At 45.8% G+C, this 20,673-nt stretch overlaps 1 protein-coding gene across 5 annotated transcripts in view; it reads right to left on the bottom strand.

Annotated features, from left to right (window-relative positions):
- Window positions 1–3,949, bottom strand: part of LOC132809452 (uncharacterized) — a 55,510-nt gene extending 51,561 nt beyond the window's left edge. For all 5 annotated transcript variants that reach the window (XM_060822563.1, XM_060822564.1, XM_060822565.1 and 2 more), the window contains exon 1: window positions 3,568–3,949. In XM_060822563.1, the coding sequence (XP_060678546.1) occupies window positions 3,568–3,931 (364 nt within the window). In that variant the 5' untranslated portion in view covers window positions 3,932–3,949. The remainder of the gene's footprint in view (window positions 1–3,567) is intronic.
- Window positions 3,950–20,673: the final 16,724 nt, after the last annotated feature.

Below are 20,673 nucleotides of genomic sequence, written 5' to 3'. Positions count from 1 at the left end.
CAGGCAGCATTCAAGGAGCAGGAAAATCATCTTTTCAGGAAGGAGCCCTGCATCAGCCACATTCCTGATGAAGGGTTCCTGCCTGAAACATTGATTTTCCTGCTCCTCAGATGCTGCCTGACCTGCTGTGCTTTTCCAGCACCACTCTAACCTTGACTGTATGCAACACCAGGCAAACTGATATGTGTGAGGCCAACACCCAGATCCCCAGGACTACTTGCTCATCAAACAACAGAAACAGCACACAACAGAGCCACCCCATAATCAATGGATCAGATGGCTCTGCAGTCCTGCTCTAGACAGTCCTGAATGGTGGGGGACAATTGCTGAACCAGCTGTTCCAGTACAGAAAGCAGTTGATGTTGTCTCCATGGACTTCAGTCAAGCCTTTGACAAGTTCCCTCACTGCAGACTGGTAAAAATGTGAAGTCACATGGTATCGGGGTGAGCTGGCAAGGTGGACACCGAACTGACTTAGTCATAGGAGACAGAGGGTAACAATGGAATGGAGGGTTGTAACAAGTGATGTTCCACAGGGATCAGTGCTGGGACGTCTGCTGTTCATGGTCTATCCAATGATTTGGAGGAAAATATGTCGGGTCTAAATTGTAATTTTGCAGGCGATGCAAAGATTGGTGGAGTTAAGGATAGTGAGAAGGATTGTCAGAAGATTCAGCAGGATACAGATCTGTTTGATAGCAGATGGAATTTAATCCAGACAAATGTGACTGATGTATTTTGGAATGTCAAGTGCAGGTGGAAATTAAACACTGAATGGCAGAACCCTGAGGAGGATTAAAACGCAGAGGGATCTGGATGTGCAGGTCTACAGCTCACTGGAGGTGGCAACGCAGACAGATAAGGGAGTGAAAAAGGCCCACAGCATCATTGCCTTCATTGGGAGGAGCATTGAGTATAATGACAGACAAAGTTATGCTGCAGCTTTAAAGAACTTTAGTTCGGCCACACTTGGAATATTAGGTGCAGTTTTAGTCACCACACTACCAGAAGGATATGGATGCTTTGGAGAGAGTACAGAAATGGTTTACCGGGAGATTGTCATGAATGGGGGATTTTAGCTGTGAAGAACAGGTGGATAGACTGAGTTTGTTTTCATTGGAACACAGGAGGTTGAGGGGCGACCTAATAGAAGTTTATAAGATTGTGAATGGCAGGTATAAAGTGGAACATGCAAAGTGGAATATATGAGGCTTTTCCCCAGAGTAGAGGGGTCAATTACTAGAGGACATGGGTTTTAGATATGGGGCTGGGGTTTGGAGAGGGTTGGGGGGGAGGGAGGTGCTGGTGGTATTAAGAGATGTACAAGGCAGGTTTCTCACACAAAGGGTGGGTGAGTGGCTGGAACACACTGCCAGTGGAGGTGGTGGAAGCAGACACTATAGCAGCATTCCAGAAGCACCTGGATGAATACATGAATAGGAAAGGATGCTGATCCTGTAATTGAAGACAGTTTTAGTATGGAAAGGCAAAATGTGTCAGTGCTGGTTTGGGGGATGGAAGGGCATGTTCCTGTGCTGTATTGTTATTTGTTCTTCTTCTAATTATGACACTGGCATCTACCCAGGTATACCCTGTCCACAAAAAGCAATGTGGGTCTGACCAGGCCAATTGAACTGATGGAAGGTGTCAGTGACTGCCTTTAACATCAAGGTTGTATTTGAGCGAGTGTAGCATCAAGGAACCTGAGCCAGTGGGAAGCCGAGGGGAGAAACCTCCATGGGTTTCCATCAGACCTGGCACAGAGGAAGATGGTTCATAGAATCCTTTCATTGTGGAAGCAGGCCATTTGGCCCTACAAGTCCACACCAACCCTCTGAAGAGTGACCCACCCAGGCCCATTCTCCTACCCGAACCTATTACTCTACATTTACCCTGCACTGATCCACCTAACCTGCATATCCATGAACACTATGAGCAATTTAGCATGGCTAATTCACCTGACCTGTACATCTTTGGGTTGTGCGAGCAAACCAGAGTTCCCAGATGAAACCCACACAGACACAGGGAGAATGTGTAAACTCCACACAGACTGTTACCTCAGACTGGAATCAAACCCAGATTGTTGTGGTTGTTGGTCAGTCATCTCAGCTCCAGAACATCCCTGCAGGAGTTCCTCAGGGTAGTGTCCTCGGCCTAATCATCTCCTGCTGTATCATCAATGACTTTCCCTCCACTATATACATGAGAACATCACCACTTACAAGCTTCCCTCCAATACACTCACCATCTTGATTTGGGAATATTTCATCATTACTTCAGTGTGACTGGGACAAAGCCCTTGGAATCCTTAACCAACCTTATCGTGAATTCCCTGCAGCTGAGGGGATGCAGCAGATCAAGAAGGCAGCTCACCATTCCCTTCTCCAGGGCAATTAGGGATGGCCAATATAGGCTGACCGAGCATGTGACACCCACGTCCCCCTGAACAATGAAAAGATAACTATACTTCCCAGTCAGGATGGTCTGCATCTGATGCCATTTTTTACACTGAGGTCATAGAGGTCACTACTTTGGAAGGTGCTGGTGGAGGAAGTGTTGCTGCCTTGCTGCAGTGTATTTTTTTGTTATTTTTATTGTTACAATACTGTTGGGGTGGGAGTTCCAGGATTTTTACCCAGTAACAGTGACAGGAGAGCAATATATTTTCCTGCACTCTTCCAGACAAGTGGGGAGTATTCCATCACACTTCTAACTGGTCAATATGCTTTGGAGTCAGGAGGTGTGTTAATTTACACGATCTCCAGCCTGTGGCCTACTCTTGGAACCACAATTCCATTTACACTCCTGGGTTCACTCCTTGTCCACAACAGAGTGAGTCATTCAGGGGGCAGTTGAGAGTCAACCTCATTACAGTAGGTATTGGGTCACATGTAGGTCAGACCATTAAGGATACAGATTTCCCTCCCTGAAGGACATGAGTGAATCACGTTTTTTTTTGTCAGAGGTGTCTACATGGTTTTTATTAAACTAGTTTTTCAGTCGAGATTCCTTTCAAATTCAAATTTCACAATCTGCCTTGGATTGGAAAGTATTTCCCAGGACATGAGCCTCTGCACAGTCCTTCTCCCCCCATCCATCTATTTTCTGCTCAGCCAATAGAAAGTGAAGATAGAAACAGTGAGGTTTTCATCCAATGTGACCTGAGGGTTCTCTCACTCTGAGACGTGCTCATCCAATGAGGGCTCGGAATTTATGGATCTCTTTTTCTCACCCAATGCTGATAGAGCAGGACTCTCATTGGGAAGGGGGTCTTGGAGCTTGAATCCTTGATGATGTTGTGTCTGTTCCCTGCCCCAAAAAGCTGAATCCGTCTGACCACAGCAAATGAGTGACTGTGGGAGGTTTCAGAGTCAGAAATGGATTGGTCTGTAAATCCCAGCCTGGTCTCTCCCTCTCTCTCTCTCTCTCTGTCCTTCTCACTGCCTCCTGCCTGAGACCAACTGGAAGAGCCCAGGAGAAGAACCCAACCCAAGAGCTCCTGGACCTTGTGGAGCCTGTCCCCATTGAGCTGTCAGCGCAGTGACATATCAGAACATTGTTGCTCACCTTTCACTTTCAGGCTTGTTCCTTTTCCAGATCCAAATTTGCCGATATTGAGCTCCACACGACACCGATAGGAACCAGCATTCTCCCGGCTCAGTCCCTCCATCATTATTGAGGCATCTTTGTTGGTGAGAATCCCCACGAATCTGAATCGATTCCCACCGTCCCACTGTCTCACATTCTCACACAGCTCACCCTGGGAATGGTCTGGACCAGGATATGTACACTTAAAGATATAAGACCGTGATCTCCCCTTGTACCATAAGATGGAGCCGGTGAGTGTGAGGTGAGTGTCAGGGTGGGTGAAGCTGCAGGGTAAGACAGCGGAGCCTCCTTCCTCAGCCCACACTCCATCCGCGATTGTCATTGACCAACCAGAAGCAGACAAAGCTGTGAGGGGGGAGAGAGAGAGAGGATATGAACACAGCACAGACACCAAACAGTGAGGTAAAACACTGAATCTGTTGTATGATGAGAAAATATATAACATTGTTCAGTCATGGTTTATAAACTAACCTGGGACAGTGTGGAATGAGCTACAGGCTGGAGCACAACAGAAGGTTTCAGGGGGTTTGTGGTTTGACTGTGGGTGTTTGTTGCTGTTGGTTGATGAGAGTTTTTGGTGCCTGAGAGTTTCCAGGAGACCCAGAGTGATCTGAAGAGCAGGACTCAGGGCCCTCCCTGCAGAACCTTTTCTATTTCCCATCACCTTCTACTCTATTACCGAGCCAGCCTTCAGCAACCTGGCTCATTCATCAGGCGTAGCAGAGGGATGGGGTACACAGTGAAAGTATTGCAGAGGGTGAAGGTGATACACAGAGACATGAAGAAGGAGAACTGAAGTAAAAAAAATAAATCAGTCATAATTCCAGAGAACTGCTGTCTCATTAGAGAGAGGTGACTGATGGTGATTTAACCTGAGGGCCACTCTGCCTCAGACAAGGGGCACGGTTGAGAACCTGAGACCTTCATGTTTCCCACAGACAGTATGGGAATTAAACCCACATTATTGGCATTACTCCACATCGCAAACCAACTGTCCAGCCAACCAAGCTAACTGACCCAAGAAGACGATCCAAGGAAATCCAGAAGGCAGTGTGAATATCATCAAGTGAGGGCATAAGCGAGTGTGGCATGGCTGGATGGCATTTACTTGTGAGTAAGGCAGATGAGCTGAGGGTGTAGATTAACACATTAGTATATGATTTAGTTGTTATTGCAGAGACATTGTGGAGAGTGGGTATAAACAGATAAAAACAAGGACTGAGGTAAAAACAGGCAAAAACAGATGCTGGAAACCAGAGTCGAGATTAGAGTGTTGCTGGAAAAGCACAACAGATCAGGCAGTATCCGAGGAGCAGGAAACTCGATGTTTCGGGCAAAATCCCTTCATCAGGAATAGAGGCAGGGTGCCTGCAGAGTGGAGAGACAAATGAGAGGGGGTGGGGGTGGGGAGAAGGTAGCATCGAGTTCAATAAGTGCATGGGCGTGGGGAAGAAGGTGATTGGTCAGAGAGGATGGTGGAGTGGATAGGTGGAAAGGAAGATTAGCAGATAGGACAATTCATGAGGGCAGTGCTGAGCTGGAAGTTTGGAGCTGGGGTGAGGTGGGGGAAGGGGAAGTGAGGAAACTGGTGAAGTCCACATCGATGTCATGGGGTTGAAGTGTTCCGAGGCAGAAGATGAAGCGCTCTTCCTGTGAGGGTGCGGCGGTGGAGGAGGCCCAGGACCTGGATGTCTTTGGCAGAGTGGGAGGAGGAGTTGAAATTTTGGGCCACAGGGCGATGGGGTTGATTGGTGCGGGTGTCCCGGAGATGTTCCCTCAAGTGCTCTGCTAGGAGGCGTCCAGTCTCCCCAATGTAGAGGAGACCGCATCGGCAGCAATGGATTCAACAAATGATATTGGTGGATTTGCAGATAAAACTTTGATGGATGTGGAAGGCTTCTTTAGGGTGGGGCAAGATTGACAGCAGAGGTGTCAATGTGTTGCTGAAAAGCACAGCAGGTCAGGCAGCATCCAAGGAGCAGGAGAATCGATGTTTCGGGCATGAGCCTTTCTTCAGGAATGAGGAGAGTGTGCCAAGCAGGTTAAGATAAAAGGTAGGGAGGAGGGACTTGGGGGAGGGGCGTTGGAAATGCGATAGGTGGAAGGAGGTTAAGGTGAGGGTGATAGGCCGTAGTGGGGTGGGGCGGAGAGGTCAGGAAGAAGATTGCAGGTTAGGGAAGTGGTGCTGAGTTCGAGGGTTGGGACTGATATAAGGTGGGGGAGGGGAAATGAGGAAACTAGAGAAATCTGAGTTTATCCCTTGTGGTTGGAGGGTTCCTAGGCGGAAGATGAGGCGCTCTTCCTCCAGTTGCTACTCGTGTTGCTATGGTCTTGCGATGGAGGAGTCCAAGGGCCTGCATGTCCTTGGTGGAGTGGGAGGGGGAGTTGAAGTGTTGATCCACAGGTTGGTTGGGTTGGTTGGTCTGGGTGTCCCAGAGGTGTTCTCTGAAAGTAGGCGGCCTGTCTCCCCAAGAAAGAGGAGGCCACATCGGGTGCCGCGGATGCAGTAAATGATGTGTGTGGAGGTGCAGGTGAATCTGTGGCAGATATGGAAGGATCCCTTGGGGCCTTGGAGGGAGGTAAGGGAAGAGGTATGGGCGCAAGTTTTGCATTTCTTGCGTTTGCAGGGGAAGGTACCGGGAGTGGAGGTTGGATTGGTGGGGGATGTGGACCTGACAAGGGAGTCACGGAGGGAGTGGTCTTTTCGGAACGCTGATAGGGGAGAGGAGAGAAATATATCCCTGGTGGTGGGGTCCGTTTGGAGGTGGAAATGTCAACGGATGATATGATGTATATGGAGGTTGGTGGGGTGGTAAGTGAGGACCAGTAGGGTTCTGTCCTGGTCACGATTGGAGGGGTGGGGCTCAAAGGTGGAGGAGCAGGAAGTGAAGGAGATGCAGTGGAGGGCATTGTCGATCACGTCTGGGGGGAAATTGCAGTTTTGAAGAAGGAGGCCATCTGGGTTGTTCGGTATTGGAACTGGTCCTCCTGGGAGCAGATGTGGCGGAAACGAAGGAATTGGAAATATGGGATGGCGTTTTTATAGGGGGCAGGGTGGGAGGAGGTGTAGTCTAGGTAGCTGTGGGAATCGGTCGGTTTATAGTTAATGTCCGTGTTGATTTGGTCGTCCAAGATAGAAATGTTGAGGTCTAGGAAGGGGAGGAAGGATGGTCCAGATAAATTTGAAGTCGGGGTGGAAAGTGTTGGATGAACTGTTCAACCTTCCTCATGGGAGCACGAGGTAGCACCGATACAGTCATCGATGTGGCAGAGGAAAAGGTGGGGGGGGGTGCCAATGTAGCTGCAGAAGATGGACTGTTCCACATATCCTATGAAGAGGCAGGCATAGCTGGGGCCCATGCGGGTGCCCATGGCGACTCCTTTGGTTTGGAGGAAGTGGGAGGATTGGAAAGAGAAGTTGTTCAGAGTGAGGACCAGTTCAGTCAGTTGAAGGAGGATGTCAGTGGAAGGGTACTGGTTGGTACAGTGGGAAAGGAAGAAGCGGAGGGCCTTGAGTCCTTCGTGATGGGGGATGGAGGTGTACAGGAACTGAATGTCCATAGTGAAGATAAAGCGCTGGGGACCGGGGAAGCGAACATCATGGAGGAGGTGGAGGGCGTGGGTGGTGTCCCGAATGTAGGTGTGGAGTTCTTGGACTAAGGGGGACAGAACCGTGTCAAGGTATGCAGAGATGAGTTCAGGGGGGCATGAGCAGGCTGAGACAATGGGTCGGCCGGGGCAGTCAGGTTTGTGGATTTTGGGCAGGAGGTAGAAATGGGCGGTGCGGGGTTGTGGGACTATGAGGTTGGAAGTGGTGGATGGGAGATTCCCTGAGGTGACGAGGTTATGGATGGTCTGGGAGATGATGGTTTGGTGGTGGAAGGTGGGGTCATGGTCAAGGGGCAGTAGGAGGAGGTATCCGCGAGCTGGCATTTAGCCTCAGCGGTGTAAAGGTCAGTGCGCCAAACTACTAGCGCGCCTCCCTTGTCTGCTGGTTTGATAGTGAGGTTGGGGTTGGAGTGGAGGGAATGGAGGGCTGCACGTTCCAAGGATGAGAGGTTGGAGTGGGTGAGAGGGGTGGAGAGGTTGAGGTGGTTAATGTCGCAGCGGCAGTTGGCAATGAAGAGATCGAGGTCAGGTAAGAGGCCAGCACGGGGCGTCCAGGTGGATGGGGTGTGTTGGAGGCGGAAGAAGGGGGCATCAGTGGGTGGGCGAGAATCCTGTTTGAAGAAGTAGGCGCGGAGGTGAAGGCGGCGGAAGAATTGTTCAATGTCTCGCCGCATGTTGAACTCGTTAATCCGAGAGCGTAGAGGAATGAAGGTGAGACCTCTGCCGAGGACCGATCGTTCATCCTCAGAGAGGGGGAGGTCTGGAGGGATGGTGAAAACACGGCAGGGCTGGGAGCTAGGACTGGTGTGGGGCTGGAGCTGGGAGTGGGGCGGGGTTAGGCGTGGGGACGGGAATCGGGGCGGAGACGGAGATCGGGGCAGGGGTGGGGTTCGGCGTGGGGGGCGGGGTTAGGCTTGCGAACGGGGATCGGCGTGGGGGCATCTGCAGTCCTCACTTTCTCCTACTAGATTGACAGCACAATGTCCCGGGTATAGAACCATCAGATGAGACACGTGGGGGAAGGGGAATGTAAAAGAGGAGGGGGTATTGCGACATTGATCAAGGAGTCAATTGCTGTAATAAGATGGATGATATCTTAGAATATTCTTCAAATGAGGCCACATGGTACAATGTAAAAACAAAACCCCATCACCACCCTCTGTCTCCTACCATCACATGAATTTTGTATCCAATTCACATTCTTCCCCTGAATCCCATGTGATCTGACTTTACTAATGGTCTACCATGCGGAATTTGTCAAAGGCTTTGTAAAATGACCAAGTCAATAACATCTCCCATCTTGCCCTCATCAATCTTTCTGGTTATATCATCAAAACATTTAATCAAGTTTGTGAGACATGATTTCCCCTGCACACAGCAGTGCTGACTATCCCTTATCCCTGGTGTTCGGTGAGGTTTTTAAACTTTGTCCATCCCAGTCCAACACCGGCACCTCCACATTATATTCCTTAACAGTCCTAACTTCTTCACATGCCTGTAAATCCTATTTCTCAGAACCTCCTCCAAGAACCTACCCACCAGTGATGTCAGAATCACAGGGTTATAGTTCCCAGGCTTCTCCTTGCAGCCTTTCTACAATAAAGGCATAATGTTAGACAACCTCCAGTCCTCCAGCACCTTACCTTTGGATGCAGATGATGCAAATATCTCAGCTAGAGGCCCCATAATTTCTTCCCCAACGTCCCATAATGCCCTGGGATACACATGACCATGTCCTGATGATTTATTCACCGCTATGTTTTCAGGAACTCCAGCATTTCCTCTTCTGAAATGCAGACTGTTTTCAAGCCATCAATATTTATTTTCCCAAGTTCCCTCGCCTTCATTCCTTTCTCCACAATAAACACAAATGCAAAGTGTTCATTTAGTATCCCTCCCATCTCCCGTGGTTCCACACAGTGATGACCTCATTGATCTTTAAGGGGCCCTGTTCTTTCCCCAGTTGCTCTTTGGATTATCTGTATTGAACAGTTTCTGCCATGGCTATCTCATATGCACTTTCCTCCCTCCTGATATCCCTCTTTAGAATTCCCCTACACTCCGCAATAACTCCACAGAGACCAGTATCCCATCACCAAGTCACCCCTTATTTACACAGGGAGAGTCCTGACCCTGATCCAGCTCCCTCGCAGCAAGCTCTCAGAGTGAACAGAATCGCTAACATTCCTGTTCTTAAACTAACAACCCCAGTCAGGGAACTCATATCCTATGAGGTCCACCCGGCTGACATCTTCATTTTGGAAACCCCTGGATGACCTTGACTCGGGGCAGACACTCTTGCTCCACATAATAATCTGCCATCCTCTCCTGTGGTTGAGAAAGGTTTCACTTCTGGTTGTGATGACCCTTTGGTTTCCCCCAGCACACCAGCTATTTCAGGTTGGCCAAGTTTGGATCTGTCTCCATCCAAAGTCTGATATTGTCAGCTGTGACTGGAAGTGTGTCCAGAAAATTTAAAACCTTCACGGACTTTTCCAGTGGTGGTACCATCGATGGTGTTCTGCCAGTGGGAGGTGGCTCAATGTATCCACATTTGTTACTTGGGCTCCCGGACAGTGTCCAAATTGTAATTAAACCCACTTCATATTCAAGCCCATTGCTGAATCTGACCTGAAGGTATGGGCAGCACTGTCTTATCCTCTTTAGGAAGACATAACAGGAGCTTGTGGTCTGTGATTATTAGAAATTTGCATTCATATAGGTATTAACAGAATGTGCTGACTCCAAATATGAACGCCCAAGTGACTTCCCTCTCTGGGTATATTTACGTTCTGCAGAAGTCAAAGTCCCGGATACATCTCTAATTGGTTATGCCTCTCCACCGGGCCACCAATCAGCTCACACTACTCTGATGTGTGTACAAGCAGGCACCACAAGCAGGTTGATACAAAGGTGCCAGGATGGACGTCAGGTTATGTATGAACTTCCTGTAATAGATCACCAGCCCCAGGAACGACCCAAGCTGTGGTACTGATGTGGGAATTAGGGTCACCTCTGCCTGCCCTCTTCCAATGGCTGTTACCCAGTCTTATTGACTCTGTCGTTTAAGTAGGACACTCAGGGTGCCTGGATTCTACATTTACCCCTAACTAATTCACCTCACCTGCACATCTTTTGGATTGTGGGAGGAAACTGGAGCACTCAGAGGAAACCAACGCAGACACAGGGAGAATGTGCAAACATTGCATAGACAGTCGCCCAAGGCTGGAATTGAATGCAGGCCCCTGGTGCAGTGAGGCAGCAGTGCGTAACACTGAGCCAAAGTGTCGCTCTAAACCTTTCTGATTCATGTCCCTATACAAATTTCCTATAAATGTTGTAACTGTACCTGCATCTAACGTTTTATTTCTGGCAGTCCATTTCACATACAAACCCCCCTCTGTGTGAATACTTGCCCATCATGTCCCTCTTCATTCTTTCTCCACTCACCTTAAAAATATGCCCCTTGCTTTGAACTCCCCCCACCCTGAGACAAAGACCTTTGTTATTCACTGTCTGTATGCTCCTCACGATGTTATTAACCTCAGGAATGATCACCTTGATGGGATTGCTCTATCTGCCCTCAATAGACAGATGGAAATTGAGGAGCAAAAATGTCGAGATCTCAGCTCTATGTAAGAATAATAGGGTTGTAATAAAAGGCAATTTTAACTTTCCAGATAGAGACTGGGACTGCCATAGTTTTCGGTGCTTGGACAAGTGAGGAAATTGTTAAATGTGTTCAAGAAAATTTTCTGTCTCAATCTGTATCTGTCCCTATCAGACAAGGAGCAAAATGTGACATTCTCTTGGAAAGTAAGGTGAGCGACTGAAACGTTTGGGAGCAGTGATCATCATTTTGTTAGTTTTAGATTAGTTATGAAAATGTGTAGGCATTGTAAAGTAGTATATAATTAGAGTGAAGCAAAGTTTGATGGCATGGGACAGGAACTTTCAAACTTGATTGGAGTAAACTGTTCACAGGTAAAGGGACGACTGGAAATTGGAGTTTGCAAAACTGAGATAATGACAGTTCAGAGACATGATGTTCCTGTTACATTGAAGAGTAAGGCTGGTCGGAGTCTGGGATAATGGATGAACAAAGATATTGAGGCTATGCTCAAGAATAATAAGGAATCTTTTGTGAGTTATAAACAACTGGGATCAAGCAAATCTCTTGAAAACTATCAGGAGTGTATAGAGATTATAACAAGGTCAGTCAGGTGGGCCTCACAGAATTTGAGTTCCCTAATTGGTGCAGGTAATCTGGTCCAATCAGGGAGTCCTGGCTGGAAGAGAAGAACAGGAGTGTGAGATATCCTGTTCACTCTGAGGGGGCTGGATCAATGCCAAGGACTCTCCACATGTAAATAAGGGTTGACCTGGTGATTAAATACCAGCTTTTGTGGAATTATTTCAGTGACAACAGGGGTGAGATTAATAATGTAACCATGCAAAAGTGCCAACTAGCTTCAAACAAGCAGTACAACTGGCTTTACCAATGGAAAATGCAGCAAGTGGAGCCGATGAGTAGTAGGATATTCCCCTGGAAGTGGGCTCCCGCACTAGACTGACTGAGCTTAGGGAACCACCACCTGAGTGAAGGCAATTGAACAGCCTCACTCAGGACATATCCTGAACAGAGGGACTCCAGGTCAGCCCAGAGCAAAACCCCAAAACAAAACCAAGCTTCAACCAAACAGTGAAAACTTTCTTCAGGATCCAGGCCGGCACAGCATTGTCATTGCTGCAGGAATCAGGACTCGAGATAGTAAAAGAGTCTCACTTGACCTAAACTGAGTAAGAGAACTCATCAGTCAGTGTCCAGGAAAGTCCATCTACATCTAGTGTAGAATAATTAAATTGCTTAGTGACACCAAAATCAGAACCAATCAAAAATGGAGTCCGGTTAAATGACGATCTATTCTAGTTGAGGTCAATACCAGAATGGCCGTTGCAGTGATCATACAACCAGTCTTTAACAAAATTTGCCCTGGACTCCAACTCTTAGGTTTACACAAGACCTCAGCGAGATTGAGAACCTCATACCGGGAAACCTTTCCAAATTAAGGATACAACTTCGGTTCCAGTCTCTTATGAGAAGCAGCTGGTTCAGTTATCACTGATTGTAGTAAAGGGTTTGGACCCGAGCTTGATCAGGTGAGGTTGGTTGAGAAAGATTCACCTTGCTTCATCAATGTTTTTGAATAGAAAATGGCTGCCTGAATGAATATTCAATAAGTATTTATATGGTTAACCATTTGCTTAAAATCTCCACAAAGATGAACCAACTCATTGGATTTCATAACTGGTACGATAGGATCAAAAAACAGGAAATGTGGAGGACCCTGAAACTATGAACCATAAATACAATAGTCAGCACCAAATCACCAAGGGATTCAGAAAAAGCTTCTCTGCAGGGAGTGGTTAGATTGTGGAACCTGCTCATACACCAAGTGGTTGACACAGTGACCATTGTTGTACTGAAGGGGAAGCTTGATTGACACTTGAGGGAGGAAGCAACAGAGGGAAGTGCTGTCAAAGTGAGAGAAAGAAGGGTGGGGGAGGTGAACTTGTGCAGAACACGATCACCGGCAAAAACCAACTGCACAGATAGCTTGATTCTGTAAGTCCCAAAAGCCTGGGCCTCCATTTGCTGTTCAGACGACTTCACAGGCACTGCTGATTTTTTTAGTCATTCATGGGATGAGGGTGTCACAAGTGAGGCCAGCATTTCTTGTCTGTTCCTAACTGCCCTTGAGAAAGTACTGGTGAGCTGTCTCCTTGAAATATTGTAGCCAATGATGTTAGAATCCTTGGTGACTTTTAATGATTTTTATTTTATTTTATCAATCTTTGCTTAGAGTTGTAAACTGAGGACTGTTACCTGAGGAAGACAAACAAACCTGGCTTCATTTATGAGGCCAGACGTGGAAGTTATTTGCATGTTGATTCTGATCAAAACAATTCCATAGATTCTTCAACACTGGGGAAGAGCAGTGCATGTAAACAGACAGACGTTGGTCATTAATAAGGACAGTCCCTGGGAACTGGTTCCACCAAGTCTGGGAGAGACCGAATGCTCAGGGAGGTGGCAGATGTTCACTAGGAACTGGGACATTGCAGTGAGATGGCCAGTCTGTCAGGGAGAGGCCACAGTTTTGAACTGGGTTTTGGGGAGGAGTCTGGCTGTTGAAGTAACAACATGAAGATCTGAAAGCCCCTTTCCTAACCGTCCATTGACAGCCAGCGAAATGAGAGAGATAATGAGGTCCTTTGGCATTTGGATCTAATATTATGAAAGCAGCCACATCCTTAACTAACTTGGTCCAACAATAAATGAAAATGGAATGGCAGCCATTGCAAAACTGAAAGTAATTTTAACAAATAAATGTGTATTAACTGCACCGAACTTTAATAAACCATTTCAATTAGCAGGAGATGTTTGCGATTTGGGGATTGGAGCAGTTCTCCTACAGGACAACGAGGCTGGGATGGAGAAACTTGTGGCTTATTTTTCAAAAAAGGTCGAACCAACATCAGAAAACCGACTTGCCGATAGAAAAGGAAGTTAGCAGCTTTTCAACACTTTGGATTATACACTCAACATGGAGACAATGAGACTGTCTCTTTTACTGATCGTAATCCACTGACGTTTGGAGATGGAGTTTAGATCTACAGCTGGAGAAGTGTGAGTGGACTGGAGGAAAGCTCATGTGGCACCTTGATTTAAAAATTGAGCAAGGGATAAACCAGGTAGCTCCAGGTCAGTGAGTCTGAGCTCAGTGGTGGGGAATCCATTGGAAGCAATTTAAAGGGACAGAATTAATTTACACTTGAGGAGGCAGGGATTAATCAGAAACAGACAGCATGACTCTGTTAAGGAGAGGGAGGCAGAAGATGGGAAATTATCTGCTGTTAGTCTGGCCTCGGTTGTTTGTAAGATTTTAGTGAACATTACTAAGAATGAGATTGCAGAGAACTTGGAAGTGCAGGATAAAATACAGCTGAGTCAGTATGGCTTCATCAAAGGCAGGTCATGCCTGAAATAAATCTGTTAGAAATCTTTGAGGAGGAAACAGGCAAAAGAGATAAAAAAGAACAAAGTTGGTCATTAATGAGGACATGACCTATTTGGATTTCCAGATGGTTTTTGACAAGGTGCTCCAGTGGAAGCTGCTAAATAAGATAAAAGCCCATGGTGTTAGGGATTGGCGTGGTGTGACAATACTCAGTCTTTCAGAGGTATATTTTGTCCTGGTATTTATTTTTTCATGAAAAGAGGTTGAGATAGAGGTGAAAAAAAGTCTGTTTCAAAACATTAAAGTAAACAGCTCGTGAACAGTTGAAACAATAGAAGCACTCTGAACGAGTGGGGTTATACTCCTACATAACCAGGTTTTCAGTTTAACTTTGAGAAGCTTCTGGGGTTTGGAAGCTGCTATACATTGTTTCCTGAAAGGAAATGGAATATTATCCTTCATTGTAAGAGGGATGGAGTTTAAAAAGATGGAGGTTATGCTGCAGCTGTATAGGGGGCTGGTGAGACCACACCTGCAGTATTGTCTCCTTAATTCCGAAAGGATGCACTGGGACTGGAGATAGTGCAGGGGAGGTTCACTTGGTTAATTCCAGAATTGAGGGGCTTGGCTTATGAGGGAAGATTGAGTCGGCTGAGACTACATTCATTGGGATTTAGAAGAATGATGGGAGAATATTACAAAAATATGTAAAATTATGAAGGAAATGGATAAGGGAGAAGCAGGGAGGTTGTTTCCACTGGTGGGTGAAACTAGAACTAGGGGGCATCAGCCTTTTGTTATAAAGCCTCAAATTATCTTGAGAATGTGACTTAAATAAAGTTCTGGGTAATACACATTAACGAATCAAAACCAGCAAATCCATTCTAAAAGATGAAAGACTGAATAATCAAGGTTTGTTCAATGTATCATTGCATCACTGTAATCTCTTGACAGAAATTCTGTGTCTTATGGTCCTATTTCACACCATCTGATGAAGGAGCAGCGCTCAGAAAGCTAGTGCTTTCAAATAAACCTGTTGGACTATAACCTGGTGTTGTGTGATTTTTAACTTTGTCCACCCCAGTCCAACACCGACTCCTCCAAATCTTGTAAATGAACTCTGTTTTGTTTAAAACTAAGTGGTTTGACCAGCCAATTCTCTCCTGCAATATCCACTTTACACCTGTTTAAGACAACGAGCAAAGTTAAGGTCTGGACTCCCTTCTTAAAGGTTTTGAGGGATCTGGCCTGGTCCATAACAGAATGGGGACTCTTTACAGGATTTGTTGTTTAGTTGCAAACTGGGATTCGAGTTGTTGGACTTGAAGGCAGTGAATGGTAAGTGTTAGTGTCTGTTGTTGTGGATGTTGGTTTTGGTTGGTGTTGCTTGGTGAAGTCAGGGCTCTTTCAGTCAGCAAAAGTTTTCTGGGGCTGGAGGAAGTGACCTTGGGAGTTTTACAAAAAGGTGGTTAAAGCCAAGCTGTGGGAATGAGCAAACAAGCTGGAGTTGGAGCTGCCTCCTTCCGTGAGGAAAGGACAGATACTTACAGCAGGAGCTCAACATTTACATTTGTTGGAAACTCCATCAGAATCTATAGAGAGGCTAAAGTTCAGGTGAAAATGAAGCAGCTTGGGTTAGAGGCAAAAGAAAAAAAACCAAGGACAACTGAACCTTGTTAAAGGAGCAGCTTCTTCACAAAAGGAATTTCAGGTTATGGTCAGCAAGTGGGTAAGGACAGCGGAGTCCATGGAAAGGTCACCCATGGTCTTATTGGATGGTGGGGCAGGCTCAATGGGAAAACAGGCTCAAGGTAAGAAATAAAGGGTGAGAGGAGAGTTGAGGAGAGATACGTTTTCATACAGAGGGATTTAAGAGTTTGGCACTCACTGTCTGAAAGAGTGTTAGAGTTAGAAACGCGAGTAAAATTTAAGCAGTATTTTGGGATTTTGTAGACTTCCCATTTGCCTCTTCAGTAGCCTGCATCTCTGCTGTCTTACTTCTTTTTGACATTTTAAACTTCTGTCCAATTGGCTTCCACCTCCCACCTCTACCTATCGCCCATTATTTAGTTTAAAACCCTCAAAACAGTTGTTTAAAAAGGCACAAAGATCAAGAGCTGTATTCTGGGGGAAGTATAGTCAGATTTTTGTTAACTCACACACAAACGATGGTCCAAATGACCTCTTTCTATGCAGTAAATGTGGTGGGGGCATGGAATGCGCTGCCTGTGGGAGTGGCAGAGTCAGAATCATTGGTGACCTTTAAGCTGCAATTGGATAGGTACATGGAAAGGTGCTTCAGCTCGGAGAAATGTTTGGCACAATATCATGGGCCGAAGGGCCTGTTCTGTGCTGTATTGTTCTATGTTCTATGTTCTATGTTCTATGTTCTATGTTCAAGCCCTCCAGCCCTGGTATCATTCTCCTCAATCTTTTCTGAACCCTTTTGAGTTTCACAGCATCTTTCCTACAGCAGGGAGGCCAGAAATAAATGCAATATTCCAAAAGTGGTCCAACCAGCATCCTGTACAGCCATGATAAGACCTCCTAATTCCTGTGCTCAATGCATTGAACAATAAAGGCGAGCATACCAAATGCCTTCTTCATTAACCAGTCTATACTTTGATTCCACTTTCAAAGAACAATGAACCTGCACTCCAAGTTCTCTTTGTTTGGCAACACTCCCCAGTACCTTACCAGGAAGTGTATAAGTCCTGCCCTGATTTGCCTTAACAAAATGCAACACCTCAAATTTATCTAAGTTAAACTCCATCTGCCACTCCTCAGCCCATTGGCCCATCTAATCAAAGTCCCGTTGTCCTTTGTGATAACCTTCTTTGATGTCAATGACACCTCCAATTTTGGTGTCATCTGGAAACTTACTGACCATTTCTCTGATATTCACATCCGAGCCATTTATATAAATGACAATAAGCAGTGGACCCAGCACCGATCCTTGCAGCACACCGCTGGGTACAGGCCTCCAGTCTAAAAAGCAATCCTGCACCACCACACTCTGTGTCCTATCTACAAGCCAGTTATGTATCTAAATGGCTAGTTGCCCCTGTATTCCATGTGATCTAACCTTGTTAACCAGTTTATCATGCAGAACCTTGTCAAATACCTTGCTGAAGTCCATTTAGGCCATGTCCACCACTCATTCATCAATCATCTTCATCACTCCTTCATAAACTCAATGAGTCATGTTATGTCTGAACATGCCCTACTGATCCACACATTGTCAGCAGCTACACAAATGTGCAAGAATCCCAATAGGATGACCCCAACATCCAAAGTGCCTGACAGACTGTTACTCGGGACAGAAGTGAGCCACACCAGGATTCTTCAGTAACAGTTAAATAATTCCATTAATGAATAATTCCAGTAATAAGAGCAGTGAAAGAAATGGATACCTAATTAATGCTCCTAAACAGCATCCCTTCAAAGCCACACACACACACATAAAATAAAGACAGAGAAAAGATAGATGATTTATATTTCTACCATGAGTGACAAAAGAATGTAGACAGGGTAACAGGGTAAACAAAACTCTGAAAATAAAAGTCCTGACCACAAGATTTTTTGTGGGCAGCATGGTGGCACAGTGGTTAGCACTGCTGCCTCACAGCGCCAGAAAGCCAGGTTCAATTCCCACCTCAGGCGACTGACTGTGTGGAGTTTGCACATTCTCCCCGAGTCTGTGTGGGTTTGCTCCGGTTTCCTCCCACAGTCCAAAGATGTGCAGGTCAGGTGAATTGGCCATGCTAAATTGTCCGTAGTGTTCGGTAAGTTTTAAATGTGGTGGTTGGCGGGTTGGTGTGGACTTGTTGGGCCAAAGGGCCTGTTTCCACACTGTAAGTAATCTAATCTAATCTAAAAAAAATGGAAGGATCATTCTCTCTCACAGTCCTTGTGTTTTTTAGCAGGAATGAAATGCTGTGTTCTGGACAGCGATGGTTATGCTTCAAATTCAACGGCCATTCAGGTGAACTTAGAACTTTTCACATGTGACTTCTTTCTTTCCAGATTACTTGTGTTTTTTTCTGCTTTTCTCGACAGTGATGGGGGAGAGGCAGAGCTGGCTGCTTTCTCTTTGCAGGCTCCAGATACTTTCCACTTTCAGACACTCCAGGAACATATAGCTTTGTAACAGCACATCTCAACCAATCAGACAGCAGTTGCTCAGCAGAATTTTCTGAACTCGAAACATTATCATGAAGTCCGATGGCATCAGGTCAAGCATGAGCAAGGGAATCTCCGGATGACTACCCACTGCCACAATCCCCCCACTCCCAGGCTTCTGATCATGTTTATCACCACTTGGAGGAAGCACTGAGGTCAACACTGGCACAGAATGTACTCTGGGTGGGAGACGTCACTGTCCAACACCAAGACAGACTCAGCAGCTTTACTACTGCCTGAGCTGGTGGAATCTGAAATGACATAGCTCTTGGACTGGGTCTGTGGCGGGTGGTGAGGGAACCAACAAGAGAGAGAAAAGCTTGACCTTGTCCTCAGCCGTCTATCTGCCTATTATAGGATTGGGAGGAGTAACTACCTCACAGTCCCGTGGAGACCTCATCACATTGAGGTACATCCCCATCATGTATGGCACTAGGCCTGTGTTAAATAGGACAGTCTTTGAACAGATCGAGCAAGTCAAGACTGGGATCCCTGAGACACTGTGGACCATCCGTACAGCAGAATTGAGCTGGAATACAATCTGTAAGCTCATGGCATGTAATTCTCCCCCACTCAGCCATTAACATCAAGTCAGGACATCAATTCTCGTTCAATGAACAATGCAGGAGGTGATGCCAGGAACATCACCAGCAAACCTGAAAATGAGATGTCAGCTATAAAACTACTTCTGTGTCAAACATCATAAACCACAATTGATGCTCTGGGGGAAGTGATTCCACTGTCAGTGCATCAGATATAAGCTCAGCAGACCTGTCACATGCAGATATGAATGGGTGAGGACAATTAAGCAACTAACAGGAATATGAGTCTCCACAAATATCCCCATCCTCAATGAGGGAGGGCCCTGCTCATCAGTGCAACTAATAGGGCTGTGGCATTCACACTTAACTTGACCCAGAAGATGTCCCCAGCATCATAGAAGATTCCTTACCCAGCAGGCAAATATAATTCAGTGGGTCAGCATTCACGTGTAGATGGGGCTAGGGACAGAAATCATGGGACCTAGTGCTGTTCCTCACACAGCCCCTGGCCCAACCTCCAGGACCCACACTCACTTCCACTGACCTGACACAGTGAACACCCTTCTTCAATCCTGATGTACTGTCCACCTCTGTCCTGGAGACCTGACCAAGTAAGGATGGCAGAGACAAAAACAGAAATTGTGGGAAAAACTCAGCAGGTATGGTGACATCTGTGGAGAGAAAGTAGAGTTAATGTTTTGGGTCCAGTGACATTTCTTCAGAAATAAAATGATCAAAAACAGTGGGCTGGGAGGAGTGTGGGTCTTGCAGCTACTCCTGAGATTCAGATTTATTTCCCAATTTACTTCCAGCTTTCTTACATTTATTACATTTCAGTCAAAAAGCTTTTTGTTTGATTCACTTTTCGTCATTTTATATTCAAAACACAAAAAAATTCCCAAAATGGACAGACACAATTTTTTTAATCAAACAGAATCCTATCAATGGACTTTTTGGATAGGCCCACATGTGGGCTGTGGGAAGTTTTGTTGACGGAAAATAATTGCTGAGGGAAGTTTTGTTTCAAACCAAGTTGTGTTCACAGAGCTCTTGGACAGGTTAACACGTGGTTGGCTCTGGAGTGGGATTTTATTTTTAATCAGAACATTGAAAGCTGTCTGCTGACCACTTGTGCTTATTATTAGCTCTTTGGATAAAGAAATGTAGTTTATTTTACAGTTAAAATGTCAGTGTAAGTTGCTTCTTTTTTGACTTAATGACATTGAGGACATACAAGAGACACAGCGTTAGATGGCCAGTAGATTTCGAGAGGTGATAACAGCAGGATCAGTCAGATAGATGGATGACTGTCAGGAAAGTTAAGAAGGTAGTTCAGAAATCTCTCATACTGTTGAAAGGATAATCTCTCAGAGGAAATTAGAAGGGACAGTCAGATCTTGGGCGCTAAAAATGAACCTTATGTTCAAAGGGTTTGACAAAATTTAAAAGAATAATTGTTGTAGGTGATTCTCCTGTCAAGGGCACAGACAGGTGGTTCTGCAGCAGTGAGCATGGATCTAGGATATTATACTGTTTCTTGGTGCTAGGATTAAGGACATTGCAAAATGTTTGAAGCATACTGTTAAAGGGAATAATGAGAAACTGGAAGTTTTTGTACACATTGATGGGAATGACATTGTTAGGGAAAGGATTAAGGCTTTACAAAGTAATATCAAAGGTTAGGTTGAAGATTAAAAAAGTAATAATCT

The sequence above is a fragment of the Hemiscyllium ocellatum genome, unplaced genomic scaffold (assembly GCF_020745735.1).
Source record: "Hemiscyllium ocellatum isolate sHemOce1 unplaced genomic scaffold, sHemOce1.pat.X.cur. scaffold_1237_pat_ctg1, whole genome shotgun sequence".
NCBI lineage: Eukaryota > Metazoa > Chordata > Chondrichthyes > Orectolobiformes > Hemiscylliidae > Hemiscyllium > Hemiscyllium ocellatum.
Note: the sequence above shows the minus strand (reverse complement) of the source record. Positions and strands in the feature narration are given on the sequence as shown.